We start from the raw sequence: 14475 nt of genomic DNA, 5'->3' as shown, positions 1-14475 counted from the left end.
AATATTCATTTGAACAAATGGTGCTGGGACATTTGGATGACTATATACAAAAGAATGAAATTGGACTCTTACCTCATACCATATACAAAAATTAACTCAAATCAAACCTAAATATAAGAGCTAAAGTATGAAATTCAAAAGAAAACAGAGGTAAGTGTGGTAGTAGGCAGTGGTTTCTTAGATATGATGCCAAAAGCATATGCAAACAAAGGAAAAAGTAGATAAATTAGACTTCATCAAAAGGATTACATGAATTCTATACTGTTTTATTTTTATTTTTTTATACACACTTACTTCCAGCTGATTCTGTATCTCTGGTTAGCGTCTCTTAATGCTGAATTTTACCTTTTCTACCATGTACCATGTAGTCCAGTGTCTTTTATATATACTAGGGGCTGTTTAAATATTTGTGATTAATGATTTTAGCTAAAGAAATACTTTGAGTATTTTCTGCTTACTAAACTGTGTAATATTCATATCATCTTAGAAAAATAATTTTTGGTAATAGCTTTGAGATACAATTAACATATTGTACAATTCACCATTTAAGGTATATAATTCAGTGGGTTTTAGTATATTCACAGAATTGTGCAGCTGTCACCAAATTCAATTTTAGAACATTTTCCTCACCACAAGCAGAAAGCCTGCACCCTTTAGCAGTCACCTCCCCCGTGCTGGCCCCCAGCCCCAGGGAAGGTTTACTTGAGGTCTCTGGAGTTGTTTATTCTGGACATTTATAGAAATCAGATCATAGAGTATGAGGTCTTTTGTGATGGGCTTTTCTTGTTTAGCACAGTGTTTTCAAGATCCATTCATGTTTAGCATACATACATGTTTAGCGTGAAGAATGTACTTCATTCCTTCTTAATGCTGAATAATCTGTTGTGTAGATCTACCACACTGTGTTTGTCCATCCACCCGTTGATTGATAGGTTGCTTCCCCCTTTTGGCTGTTGTGAACAGTGCTGCTGTGAACTTGGGTACAAGTTGTTTGAATATCTGTTTCAGTTCTTTCGGTTATATACCTGGGAGCTGAATTGCTGGGTCATACAGTAACTGTGTTTATCCTTTTGAAGAACCACCTGATTACTTTCCATCGGCAGAGTACGAGGGTAGGAGTTCCAGTTTCTCCACATCTTTGCCCAGACTTGACTGTTGTTTCGATTAAAGCCCATCCTAGCAGATGTGAGGTGGCCTACCATCATGATCTGATTTGCATTTCCCTGATGGCTAATAATGCTGAGCATCTTTAAATGTGCTGCTTGGTCATTTGTATATTGTCTTTGTGGAAAATGTCTAGTCAAGTCCTTTGGCCACTTTAAAATAGGGTTATTTGTCCCTTATCAGGTAAATGATTTGCAGGTATTTTCTCCCATCTGTGAGGTATCTCTTCACTCTTTTTGTAGTTTGCTTTGCAGCACAAAAGTTTTAAATTTTGATGAAGTTAAATTTACCTCTTTATTTTTTGCTTTGGTTGTTATATCAGAAACCATTGCCTAATCTAAGGTAGTTCTAGCTTTTACATTTAGGTCTTTGGTCTGTTTTGAGTTAATTTTTGAATATGGAGAAAAGTAACATTTGAAAAGTAATAAGAGATCTTACAAAATTATTTGCTTACTGATATTTTAAATACCATTAAATTATATAGTTATAATTCAGTGATATTGATATTCCTTCATTGACATATTTACTAGAAAAGGATGTTTGGTAGAGCTTAAACAATAACATCTCATAAAAAGAGGAATGTTGACTAATATTACCTAATAATACAAAGTCATGAAGGATACAGTTTTTTTAAAAAACATTAATTCTTTAGTTTTAATCAGTCATTGGTACTCTGTTTTATGTGTTGATATTGGCATTAGCAAATATCTTTCTTATTTTAAAGTATTTCATTTATTTTGATGGTGGGTTTTTTTGGTTTTTTTTTTGGGGGGGGTGGTAATTAGGTTTGTTTATTTAGTTATTTTGATGGAGGTACCAGGGATTGAATCCAGGACCTCGTGCATGCTCAGGATGTACCCTGACCGTTGAACTATATACCCTCCCCTCCAGCAAATAAGTGTCTTAAAGGATGCTCTTGAACTAAAGTAATAATTATCAACTTAGTAGAAGTTTTATTAAGTGGTGGAGCTTTCTTCACTGATATTCATTACTAACTCCTTGATAGCTAAATATTTTGAATAATAATTCCTGGCAAAGGTGGAATCACAATACAGTTTGGGACATGCTGATTGAATCCTAATGATTCAAATGGTGTAACTCAGGGATTAGCTCCTGAGTGGTATTGCTAGTTTGATCACGACTGCATTTTTTTATTGTGGTGGAATACACATAAAATTTACCATCTTAACCATTTTAAACTACGTGGTTCTATAGCAGTAAGTTCAATTGAATGATGTCCTCACATTCTTTTAAGGTGTGTAGTAAAGCTTTATGATTCAGTGCTGAAATACTGTCGGATGTTTTTTGTCTGTTTTGTCTGTTTTTCTCTTTACTAGTAGCCATTACCCTGCCTTAATGGCCTCACTTCCCAGTCTGATTTGTTATATTTAATCTAGTATGATTTTGGAAACCAATGAACTAAATATGCTTGATGAGTTAATCAGAACCACCATATTTGTGAGGGGAAATTCGGTCATTTTGCCTGTCAAGATCACCAGAGACTTTATTATACAAATTGGCGACTCAAAGAATTTATTACATACTTCCTTCTTTCAAACTATTCACTGAGGAGGCTATTTCTTATTTCATGAGGATTTAGGTCTCATTATTACATCTAGAATTCTACTCTTGAGTCCCTCTTTCCTTTTATTAGGTAATAATAATGGTAGAAAATACTGATAGGTTTGTCATGACTGAATTATATATGGCTTAGAAAGCATAAATTGCTTTTTGTCTTCCTCCTTCAGATATTTTCTAAGCAGGGTTGACATAAGGTTAGTCTGAGTCCAGCTCCTTAGCTTTATAGTAACAAACACTGTTGTTAGCTGATTCATGGGAGCAGTAAATTGGTGTAAGCTCTTAGCTGTTAAAAAAAAACTGGGGAAAGTGGTTTTCAGATTTTTGGTTCCATTGTATTTTTGGCCCCTAAACAGTTGTATTTTACTATACATATCTATCATCAGGAATTTTGAAAAGTAGACTATATGAAAACCTTTCCTTTTTATCTGCTCCCACTTTCTTAAATAGCATTTAAAAATTTAAAAATTTTTAAAAGATAAATGAGAAAATTTTGTCTATTTTATTTGTAGTTGTTTAAGCAGATTCATGTTTCACACATATTGTTGCTGGAAGACCTAATCCGGCACCTGATTTGGCACAGCATCACAATTTGCCTGTCATACATATTAAGCTTAGCAGATTCAACTATTGTTATCTTCCCTCTTTGTACCTACAGATTTAAAAGCTGTCTGGATTTTACTTAGACTTTTAATTTTTGAAATATATTAAGTACTTGTCCTGTATTCTCCAGTTTCTCAATCCTCCATTAGGTTATTGATCCTGTTTTTGCCCAGTTATATCCTATATCCTAAAGGAATCATATATAAACAAAAGTGTTTTCTCATGTGATGCACATGGGGAAAAAAGGCCTCCCACCCCTTTTGTTGACCTTTCAGGAGGGGATAATTGTCAGAATAATAGCCAAGTTACCCCACCCTCCCTCATACCCCTCTCCCACCCCACCCCCCAAAAAATGATAACTCAAGTTTATCTTTTGTTTGTTCACTTCTAATTTCCCACCACATACTTTCTTTTGGTACCTCTTCCCATGATAGACTTGACTTAGCCCGTTACTCCTACTTAGCAGCTCTGGTAGTGCCTGCTGTAATCAGTGCCTGCCCTACCTGTTTGTGTGCTGTTTATGACATGAGAGCACCTAGCAGAGCTGCTCTGAAGAAGACAGATGGGCACTTGAGATGATGTGGTTGCTTTTGATATGAAGTGACAGTTTGTGTTTCGCTGCTGATGCAGCAGTGTGCAGATCTCTGAAAAATGACCACCAGGGATTACAGGCAAGGAAATCCAAAACAATCTTTTCTTTCCAGTTCAAACTCAGATTTACAGGGTTTCGGAGTCTTCTTTGATAACCTGTTAATATTTATTTTTGTTAATAGTTATATTTTTAGATATTTAAATTTGAATGTTTACTTTTTTAAAACAGGGTTTTTGAGGCCTGTAGTTTGATGCATCATTGCTTTAACATGGTTTTCCAGTTGGATTTGCTCGTGTATTTGCTGAAAAACATACACACATGCAAACTTATATTTTAATACTTTTCCTTTATAATTTCTATGTATAGTGCAGTGGATATATATTGTCAAAGAAGATCCTGCCTGTTTTATAGACTAATAGTTGTTAAATAATAGAAAAAAATTATGCATTAAGATTTTAATGAAAGTAGTCACTCTGTATGGAATGATAAAAAGTCAATAAAGTTACCTACATATAGGTCAGAAAGTCTACTGATTTCTACTTCATTCACAAACACAGGTGTAGTATACTCTCCCTTCCACTGAATAATGTTTTTTATTTCAAGGTAAGACTTATTTCATAGTGAAATACTCTGTAAAAAGAAATTACTTTCAAACATAACTTAACATGGAAATCTAATTTAATGATAAAAGAAGTAAGTTTTTGAAGGTGTAATTTTCTTTTATATGGTGTTAGATTGAATTAATTTAACTTGTTTGGTTTCACTTTTCTCAAAAGTTGCAAAATTATTTTTTGCCTAGGAAGAGGAGAATGTGCCCACTGCTCCTGATCCCCCAAGTCATCACCATTTACATGGGCATGGAACAGGCTTTTGCTTTGATCCCAGGTAATTTTCCTGTGTAGAAGTTGAATTACCAGTAGTTCACAATGTATGGCCCCTGCAAATCTGTTAGAAATGTGTCTGATCCATAGCCATCCCTCAGACCTTCTGAACCCAAAACTCCAGTTGTGGGCCCAGCATTGTGTGTTCCAGCATGGCCAGGTGGTTCTGATGTGTGCATGCCTTTGAGGACCAGGGCTATAAACACCTTTAGTTGTTAAACTGAATGAAAACTGTTGGGAAATCACAAGTTGTATTAATCTTTACAGTTTTACAAAAGGTATATTCTGTTAAAAATTGAAGACTTCTTGTCACTAAAGCCTCATTTCATAATGTGATTGTATTTTTTTGGATTTTAATGAAAAAAGGCTTTTGTCAGTCTAAATATAAGTGGTTTACACAATTGTCAATAGCAAGTTTTTAGAAGCAGAGAGAGATTTCTGGAGTAACTGAAGACTTTCCAGGTAAGTTGTTGGTATGAATATCGGCTTGACTAGATAAATGTAACCTTGCTATATCTGAAGATTACTGCTGTTAGAAATCTATTTACTAGAAATATGTAATTTCTTTCGTTTTTATTTCCTCAAGCTTTGATGTTCAGAAGAAATGTCCACTTTGTGAATTAATGTTTCCTCCCAACTATGATCAGAGCAAATTTGAAGAGCATGTTGAAAGTCACTGGAAGGTGTGCCCAATGTGCAGTGAACAGTTCCCTCCTGACTATGACCAACAGGGGTTTGAAAGGCATGTACAGACCCATTTTGATCAGAATGTTTTAAATTTTGAGTAACTTTATTAGGAATAATACAGTTTAGAAAAAAAAAAAAGGACCCCCTCAAACAGACCACTGAGGAGACCACAGGGTGTCACTTCCATGCACCCTTCACCACACTTTCCTGACCAAGAGCTACTTTTGAGTTTGGTGTTACAGGGTCAGGTCTTTGGCTTATCAATCAATATGATTTTAACCTCTGTTAATCTTACCTGCTTAAGAAGTTCTTGTGTGTTTTATCTTTATTTATTCCCCCTTTTGCAAAATTATATGAAAAAAGGAAACAGGAATTAGTTTGTTACCGCGCTAAAAAATACACATGTATAGTGTGTTATGTAGCAGAATATTTACAAGTTTTTGTTGACGGAGCATGATTACTAAAAATTATGTAATAAAATGAATTTATCATAACAGCCCTGCAAAGTAATTCTTTGAACAAACTTCCATAATTTAGTCTATGAAATGGTGGTTTTTTGCTTTTTGTTTTTTTCTTAAAACCCTTTAGAGAAAGGAAGCTGCATGTAGAATGAGATCATATGCTTGCAAGGTAGGAAATAGCCTTTTTATATTTGAAATCTTTGCTTTAGGAATTAATAGAAGGCATATTTTGCTAATTTCATGACTAAAATTTTTTAGAATAACCTGAATGATTACTTCTAAGCCATCTTAAAGTTATATTTCTATCTGGGGAAATGGAACAAGGTATGTCAGTGTAATAGTTTAATATTAAATCATATACTAAACAGTGGTGTTTGTGTCATAAGATCACAGAAAATATATTCTTGTCTTTTTTTTTTATTTTCTTGGTAAGAATATAACTTAAAAATGTTTAGTGATTAAATACGTAATGCATAAACCCAAATCAGACTAACGTGTTACCTCTCTGCTGTGTGCTCACTAACGTTAAAGAGGACACATTTTTAGAGGTGTGTAATTTGTCAGGTTTGTGATAATTTTTCATTAAATCTAGCATCTTGAATGTCTTTTTTGTCTGGGCCTTTGAACATTTCTGAACTATATATTTCTTTCCTCTTTTAGAATATAAATGTCAAAGTACTGGCTTTTTGATTTTGCTGTTTTTGTAGTTACCAAAATCTTTAAGTGTGTCCTAACGTTCATGTTGCTATATTTGAACTGCATACACATTTCATCGTATTTGTTTTTAGGAGCAGAATTCGTGTATCATTGGAATCTTTACTTTAAAAGGTTTTTGAGTCTAGAGCAAAAAAATATTAGGCAGTCAGATGTTAGGACATGGCATACCTGGGAGGCAATAGTATTGAAGACTCCATGTTTTACCTTCCTGAGAGGTTCAAGAGAAATCTACCTATGTCAGCTAAATGCTGCAAAAAAGAAAAAGGCAGACTGTAGAACAAAGTACTGAGTGGATGTTTTTTGATACCAGTCTTTATCATGGAGCTAATGAAAATAAAGAGCCATGTTTATTTTGGGTCAGAGGCAGTTTATTTTAAATGTGATTTCGTTTACATTTATAAGCAGCTTTTCTTGACAGGAATTTTGATTCATTAAGTTGCCTTCAGTTCTAAAAGAAACCTCTGTCGCTTTCAAACTTAATGTGCTCTGTCCCGAACAAAACATATGAAAATATAATTTAAAGCACAGTTTTCACAGACACAGTACAATACATTCACTATACACGGTATAACAAAATATTCCCATCCTTACCTGTTTAGTAATAGTAATACTGTCACAATGAATAAGTAAATAGAAACTGGAATTTGTTGTATAGTTGAAAGAAATTTAACATGCACAATGACTTGTGACTGTTTAGCTGCTGAACTACTCATCCAGCCTGCAGTTTCTTGCACTAGATAGAGCAAAGCTAAATAATATAATAATTGCTGGCCTAAAAAATTTTGGTCAATTGTAGGTAGATGCGAACTAGCCAAGTAGGGCCACCTTATGCACCAACTAGTTGCTTCTCATGTCTGGATCTCCCTTTAAAACATAAAGGATAATATTATATATTCAGGACCAAGACTGCTCTTCAGAGGTCTGAGGAAATTTTTAGAGGGCAGTGTCTTTATAAATACTTGAAAGTCCCTCATTATGAGGGATTGACAACTTAAGAATGGAGCTTACCCATCTGGCTAACAGAATTGTCTTCCTTCCAGAATGTCTGAAAAATTGAGGGACACCTGCTTCCCATCTGAAAGACTCTGAACAAATGGAAACACGGGAAGTTATTTTATAAACATTTCGAGTTTGCTTTTCACCAGTTTTGTGGGCAGTTAGCCATCTTTAAGCAAATGGTAAACGCTCATGTTTAAGGAATAGCACTTGGGAGAAATGAACACTCAAGGCATGATAGAATTGTTGGTAACAAACTCTTCAGGAATGGTCCAGACGTGGGTTACACTCTTAACAGGTCATACATTAGTCACTCTTTGACCACCTGCTGCAAGAAGCACTTAATTGTCAATAAGGCTTTGATTTCTTATTTCAGCAAAATGTCATAAAGCTAAACAGACACTTCCAGTGGGAATACAGATACCTAGAATGTGATGGAAAAAGTGCCTTTAAAAAAAGTCTAAAAACACAATGAGCTTTATAAAGAAGAGGTGGCCATAGGGGTCTTAACAAAATGTTCCTTTGAAACATGCTTGGAATTTTAATCCGTATTTGCAACCCCGAGGTTTTTAGGGCAGTGGTTGCAAGAATTGGCAACACATAAAGCATTATATCTGTTGGCAATAGAGAACTACAAAGTGCTTTAAAACTTCACCTAAAGATGAAGATACAACTAAATTTCACACACACAGAATTTGCACTTAAGTATTTCAAAGTGTTTCCTAACAGACTGCAGGGAAAAGTATTTCACTAAACTGGTATCTTGGTCCGCAGGTATCAATAGGCATAAATGGAATCTTTTGCACCCAGCAGGCACTCAATGAATGCGTGTTAAATTAGTGAACTGAATAGACTTTTGTACAAAAATGCCATTTATAACACTAAAATGATTGGTAAGTCAGATGGCAAGATTTTCAGCTTTTTAAAGGGCAAAAAGATTTGCAAGATAATATAAAACACAAAGCACACCTTTTATGTATGTATGTTATTTAAATATGAAAATATTTTTAGCATATTATGTTAAACATTCTTTCTTATTTATATTTCCATTACCTAAAGTCTTTCTACGCACAAGTACTAACTCCATTATGTAAGGCATGGTAACCAGTTTGATAGTGAAGTATTATTTTGGTTTTGAACATAAGTTGATGTGTTGAAAAACTTCAATCACATTACAGCCTTGGGGAAAAAGAAATCCTTAGTGCCAGCCCCCCCCCCCCCAATATCACTGCAATACAACTAAACAATATGCAACATGCCCTCGATTTCTGTTTTGGGGAAAATATGCTGAAGAACCTAGAGCTTTTTGTTTGTTTAGCACCTTATATCAAAGTAATGAAAATGGGTATGATGATTACATGTGCAAATGTACAAAATCATTAACTCTACAAAGATAACATCATTCCAAAATTACAGAAAAAATTTAAAGCATGCATTTAATTCTTTAAAGGGTTGCTGAATGCTTCCCCTGAAAAAAGGTGGCTGTTTTCAAAATCAGCAACTGCTGGTGAGGATTTCTTGGCACAGTTATGACCAGCATGTTATTGCTGCATCTTCCTGATAATCTCAGCCGACACGGGGGGATGGAAATTGATTGTGTGGTGCCGCAGGCCCTGAGCTGTCTTGTAACTCTTACCACAACGACATTTGAATGGTTTGCGGACACGAATCTGTGTTCTGTGACCATTCTTAGCATGGTACTTTATGCCATTCACGTTCTGTGGAGAAGACAAAAATATTACCTGTTAGATGCAGTCACATGATGTCTGTCCGATGGGAAACCTCAACGTGGGTCTGACTGTAGTTGGACATCTGGGTGGCAGCTGTATACAGAGGAGGCTTTGCATGAACTCCAGCTGTGGCTTCATGCAGTCTGCTGCGTTAATGGTGGGCTGGGCAGACTGGGTCACGCTCACAGCTAACCCAAAGCAACTTCAAATCTACCACAGTTAGTCTGAAAGGACTGACTTTGATACATATTTTACATAAAATATGTATCTGAGACTCACAAACTGTATAAAGAAACACAGTTCTCTCTGAATTTTTCCACTCTGAAAAGTGTTAACAATGAACAATGAAATAAAAGTACACTCAGGTTGGCCAGAAAATACCTAAAGAAAGAAAACACAAGTTAGGGCAATAAAGACATGTATAAATTCTTGATCTGGAAACTCGGCTTATGTCTTGCTCCCAGCCAACCATGATAATCCCTACCTTACTTAGAATTTTTGTCCATTTTCTCCTCTGCATCAGGCCATCAGCTCTGCCACTGTGGGAGCTCCTTGCCCAAATCCTGCCCGAGTACAGTTCTGTGTTAAATAAACACCTATGGGCGGATGAGGCCTTACTTTTATTTCGACTGCATTCCAAACATACAGTGAACTTTAAAAAAAAATCTTAGGTTATGTCTCAGCAACAGAAGGCTTCCAAACTTCAAACTGGCCTACAAACCCTAGATGATAGGTAAAGCACCAGAGTGCTTTCTGGATTTGTATTAACTGGTTTTGCTAGCTCACGTGCATGTTCTGTATAAGACATCCTGCCTGGAATCACTCTATAGATTTCACCAAGTTACTTTTGCTCATCCCAATTAAATGGTGACTAAACAGGCTCAGGGCATTGAGTAACTGATGGGAGATTAAAGTAAGAATAAATGGCAGAGGCGATACCAGAGCACAGGTCTTAATTTGCAAGTCAGCTACTGTCAGACTGCGGAGTAAGGGCAGAGAAGAAAGGGCTTGAGATGGGAAGTTGTTGAGCACAGATCACCAGAAGAGTGGGCTGTTCCCTAAAGCATTTCCTGAATCTAGTTCCACTGATTCAGCCCTGTGCCCAACTAACGGATGCCAGCACAGCTATCTTCTACTGTTTCTTCGTAATATGCCCTTCAAGGACAGGAGCCAAATGTCTGCTGTTGCTTCATGAACATCCAGCAGCGCTGGCACGTTGCAGTGCTCAGTGAGCACCTGAGTGAGGGAGTTTGTGAGGACATGCCTCATTCGGGAAGAAACAGAGTGGCCATTAAACAAGATGCGTTCAGTGGTTCTTGCTACTTACATTTCCCTGTTAGAGATTCACAGTGGGCATTAAATACTTTTTTAAAAGTCCTATGGGAGAGAATCCTCTTGGCTTTGTTGAACCCAGGGGTGACAAATAGCAACCAGTCATCTATGCTTGGAATCTGAAGACTGACCAGTGAGTTGAAGCATAAGGGCAAACACCACCCTGAACACCCAGCTGTCAGCCTTCTGCACCTTCAGCCCTTGTCATTCCTGCATTAATCCCTGATGATGGCAGAAGCAGACCTGTTCAGACAGACGGGTAGATAGGCCCTTCTGGGCCCCTGCTGTTGCAGCCATCCCACCAGAAGCCCACTCTGTGTGCCTGACACCTACTGCAAAGGCATTAGACCCAAGCGAGAGCCACCTAAGCTGGAGCCAGGCAACACACAGAACTGATTTAAGATGCGGGACGGAGGGAGAAGGGGTGGGAATAACTGTTTTATGACCACTAGAAAAAGACTGTCAAACTTTCTCAGTAATAGTAACAATGATAGGAAGGCTCCTGACTCACACATGCTAGTAACCTCCATCTGCCTGCTTAATAATATCCCGTCTATTAGCTCAACAGATAGTCACTGAGCCGCTCGTAGGGTTCCTGTCTGGATGAAGGGTCACTAAAACATTTCATGTCCTTACTTTCACAGGGAACTTGCTGCGAGATTAAAAATCCAGCTACCCTTTTGCCCAGTGCCACTCAGGCCTTGTCAGAAAATAGAGGAAACCAAAAATAAAACATTTTGACAAAAAAGCATATAGCAATTCCATGTAGGCCCCAATTTTTATAACTAAGTAGGTGAGGGAAACTGCTAAAGTCACAAGAAGCCAGTCAAACTTGAAACCAGATCTGGAGTTCACCAGGGGAGGGACACGCCCAGGGTTGAGGTGATTACAGCAGGTTCTGTGGTCTGTTCCCACCTTGGGTGTAAACATTGTGTTGTGTGTCTGGCTGTGAGACTGAAGAAAACTCAGCCAAACCCATACATCAGCTTTTCAACTGGGAAAATGAGGAAGCTAGTTGCACATGTGGAGACGTGGCACTTCCATGATTGGCCAAAGAACCTAAAATAAACTACCATCTGTCTCTATGTCTCTGTGATTTAAAGTGTTCACAAGTGTCATGAACACCCACGTCAGAAACATTAGTACAAGCTCTCAGCAGACGTAAGATTTCCTCCGTCTGTTATTCAGGTACAGCAATGGGAACCTCAACTTTCCACAACTTGAGCTTAAAAAACAGATTCACCAAAGTTCTCACTGCAGAGGTCCTGAAATGAATTTAGACTTTAAAAATATTAACAACAAAAGTTGATAATGGCAGGCAACTTTCAAATGAGATGCTTATGAAATCCTCTGGTCTCTGAAGAGGAAGGCGAAGTAAGCTGCAATAGGGCAAGGGGGCACCAACAGTGAGAGCTGCTCCCCACGCAGAGTGCTCAGTGCCCACTGTCTCGTGCAGGACTTGTGTTTTAAAACTGGGAAGTCGAGTGACTTGACCAAATCATGAAGCGGATAAATGACAGAGCTGGAGTGGGAACCCAGGGACGCCTGACTCAAGACTCCGTACTCCCCCGAGCCCCACGCACCGCAAGTGCTCTTAGTTACACAGTCGGCTGGTAGTCAGGTTGGGAAAGGCTGGGACACTCAGTCTGGAGACTGTATGAGCCACAATGACCTGACATGTGAAGGAAGGGGCAGCACAGGAGGAATGAAGGGACCTGAGGTGGTGAGCTGGCCGAGGCGGGTACTGGTCTCTCTCCAAGCTGGGAACTACCTGCCCCGATGAGGGAACTGAGCCAGTCAGGGACAGCAAAATTCCACTCCAAACCAAATCAGGAGACATAAAGCTGGGACGCCAAGCCAGGCCACCGCGTCCTTAACTGCGTGTACCTGTCTCTGTTGTTGGTATTCAGCCTGAGGAAGTACAGTGTGTGGCGTGTGCCCTTGATAAAGAAAAACGTAACTCAATTTCCTGTGGGCCTTGATGGGCTCCGTATGGGAGAGGAGCGGCCCACCCGCCACCGCCCCAGAGACCGAACCGCAAGTCCCTCCCCTGTTGGGTGAGGTGGACAGGAAGCGGGGCTTTTTCTCCCCTAATTATTAATGTAATCTGTGTCCAGTGGAGGTAAGTGTAGAAATTTAGAAAATACAGAAGAGCGTGAGAAAGACAGTTGAACAGATACAATCACTGCTTAACATCTGAGGTGTCTCCTTTCAATATTTTTGCTCTGAGATATATGTCATATGAGGTAGGATTCCCTTATCAAACATTTTGTGAAAATAGCATTTTGATGGTAGAATTGTCTATTCCCCTTTTGCTAGAATTTCCATTTCCCAAATTCCTGCTGACTTTAATGTGAACACCCTTGCATGTCAACCTGTATCCCTGATGTACGTAGGATAAGTTTCTAGGGAAATCATGGCACTAAAGAATGTGAGTTTTTGAAAGCTGTTTTCTGCCAAGCTGCTCTCCAGAAAGACTGTCAGTTATGCTCCCACCAGGGCTTCTGATGGGACCCTGAGGAGAGGTAGGAAGATTCAGATCCACTGAGGGAGGGAAAGGCAGAAGTGCCTGCCCTTCCTGGGAAAACCTAGAGCCACACATGTGCTTGACTGTGTGTCTCCACAGATACCAAAGGCCAGGCTTGCTCTCTGCTGCTGAAATAATCAATGTTCTCTGTGCAGCAGAGAACCCTTTCAGAGAAGCTCTAAGCAGAACCAAGGCGGATGGGATCAATTATTCCCAGCCTGGAATGTCTATGAGGCATGCAAAAGAATGAGTCATGCCGCTGCAGTGGGAGGCCTTTGGCCTCTACCCCTTTATCCTTAGGGCATCTACTGTGTCCAAGGTCTGTGCTGCATGCTCAGGAGGGGCCTCAGCTGTAAGCACTCCTGGGCTGATAAGGTGGCCAGTGGTATGAACTGATCATGTGGAAAGGTCAGATGATGGAATGTTAGTCTATGGTTGGGGGAGTCAGTCTGGGAGGCCAGTAAGGGCATCCCAGAGGAGGTGGCATTTGAGCTGTGCCTTGAGAAATGAGGGTAATGAAAATGAGAGGTACTGATGGAGAGAGGAGACGAAGGGGAGCATTCTAGGCAAAGGAATTACCATGGAAAAGGACTCGGAGACTGTACTGCTGGGCCCCTCTCCCTTACCCTACCCTGCGAAGTCTGGGGAGTTAGATGCTCATCTTGTTTCAGTTCTGCAAATGCCAATGAACTGGTAAGAAGAGCTGATCCTGAGTCAGTGCCCAAGAGACTCACTGGCGAGAGACCCTTGCCAACGGGGCAGGGGATGCGACATGCCTGAAGTCATGCCTGAGGGTAAACAGGACGGCAGCACTTCCCGACTGTGCCAACTCCACCGCACACCAGCTCCTTACACCCTCCTCTCGCCAAACCCAATCCAACAATCATGCAGTAAATAAGATGACATAATTAAACTACAGACCACCACTGCCCCGCGGCCAGTAACTTGCAAGCAGAAAGAGTTAGGCTACACCTTCAGGGAATATGAACACACTCAAGCACTTGGTGAGGAGAAACAGTTGTACATTTGTTCCTGTCCCAGGCACCATTACTTGGCATTCTGGCCCCGAAAAGGAAACTCACACTTCTCTCATGGAAATCAGGACCACTAATTGCCACCCCCATCACTCTCCAGCTAGTGGCACTGAAGCAGGCAGCCTCCACAGCCCGAGGTTCACACAGCTGTCTTTTGGACGTAGACGGAGAAG

The 14475-nt window shown here is 39.2% G+C and overlaps 2 protein-coding genes across 20 annotated transcripts in view; one reads left to right on the top strand and one right to left on the bottom strand.

The window, feature by feature from the left end:
- Positions 1-6001, top strand: part of TAX1BP1 (Tax1 binding protein 1) — a 79717-nt gene extending 73716 nt beyond the window's left edge. For all 3 annotated transcript variants that reach the window (XM_015237284.3, XM_072964770.1, XM_015237282.3), the window contains 2 exons: positions 4737-4822; positions 5405-6001. In XM_015237284.3, the coding sequence (XP_015092770.2) occupies positions 4737-4822; positions 5405-5606 (288 nt within the window). In that variant the 3' untranslated portion in view covers positions 5607-6001. The remainder of the gene's footprint in view (positions 1-4736; positions 4823-5404) is intronic.
- A 1028-nt stretch (positions 6002-7029) lies between these two features.
- Positions 7030-14475, bottom strand: part of JAZF1 (JAZF zinc finger 1) — a 461275-nt gene continuing 453829 nt past the window's right edge. For 14 of the 17 annotated variants that reach the window (XM_072964775.1, XM_072964778.1, XM_072964777.1 and 11 more), the window contains one exon: positions 9090-9397. In XM_072964775.1, the coding sequence (XP_072820876.1) occupies positions 9221-9397 (177 nt within the window). In that variant the 3' untranslated portion in view covers positions 9090-9220. Of the gene's footprint in view, positions 7769-9089; positions 9398-9421; positions 9503-14475 lie in introns of those variants that run through there. The other 3 variants (XM_072964774.1, XR_012074390.1, XR_012074391.1) reach the window with 3 other exon arrangements.

Source organism: Vicugna pacos, chromosome 7, assembly GCF_048564905.1.
Source record: "Vicugna pacos chromosome 7, VicPac4, whole genome shotgun sequence".
Lineage (NCBI taxonomy): Eukaryota > Metazoa > Chordata > Mammalia > Artiodactyla > Camelidae > Vicugna > Vicugna pacos.
This window is presented reverse-complemented; position numbering and strand designations above follow the sequence as displayed.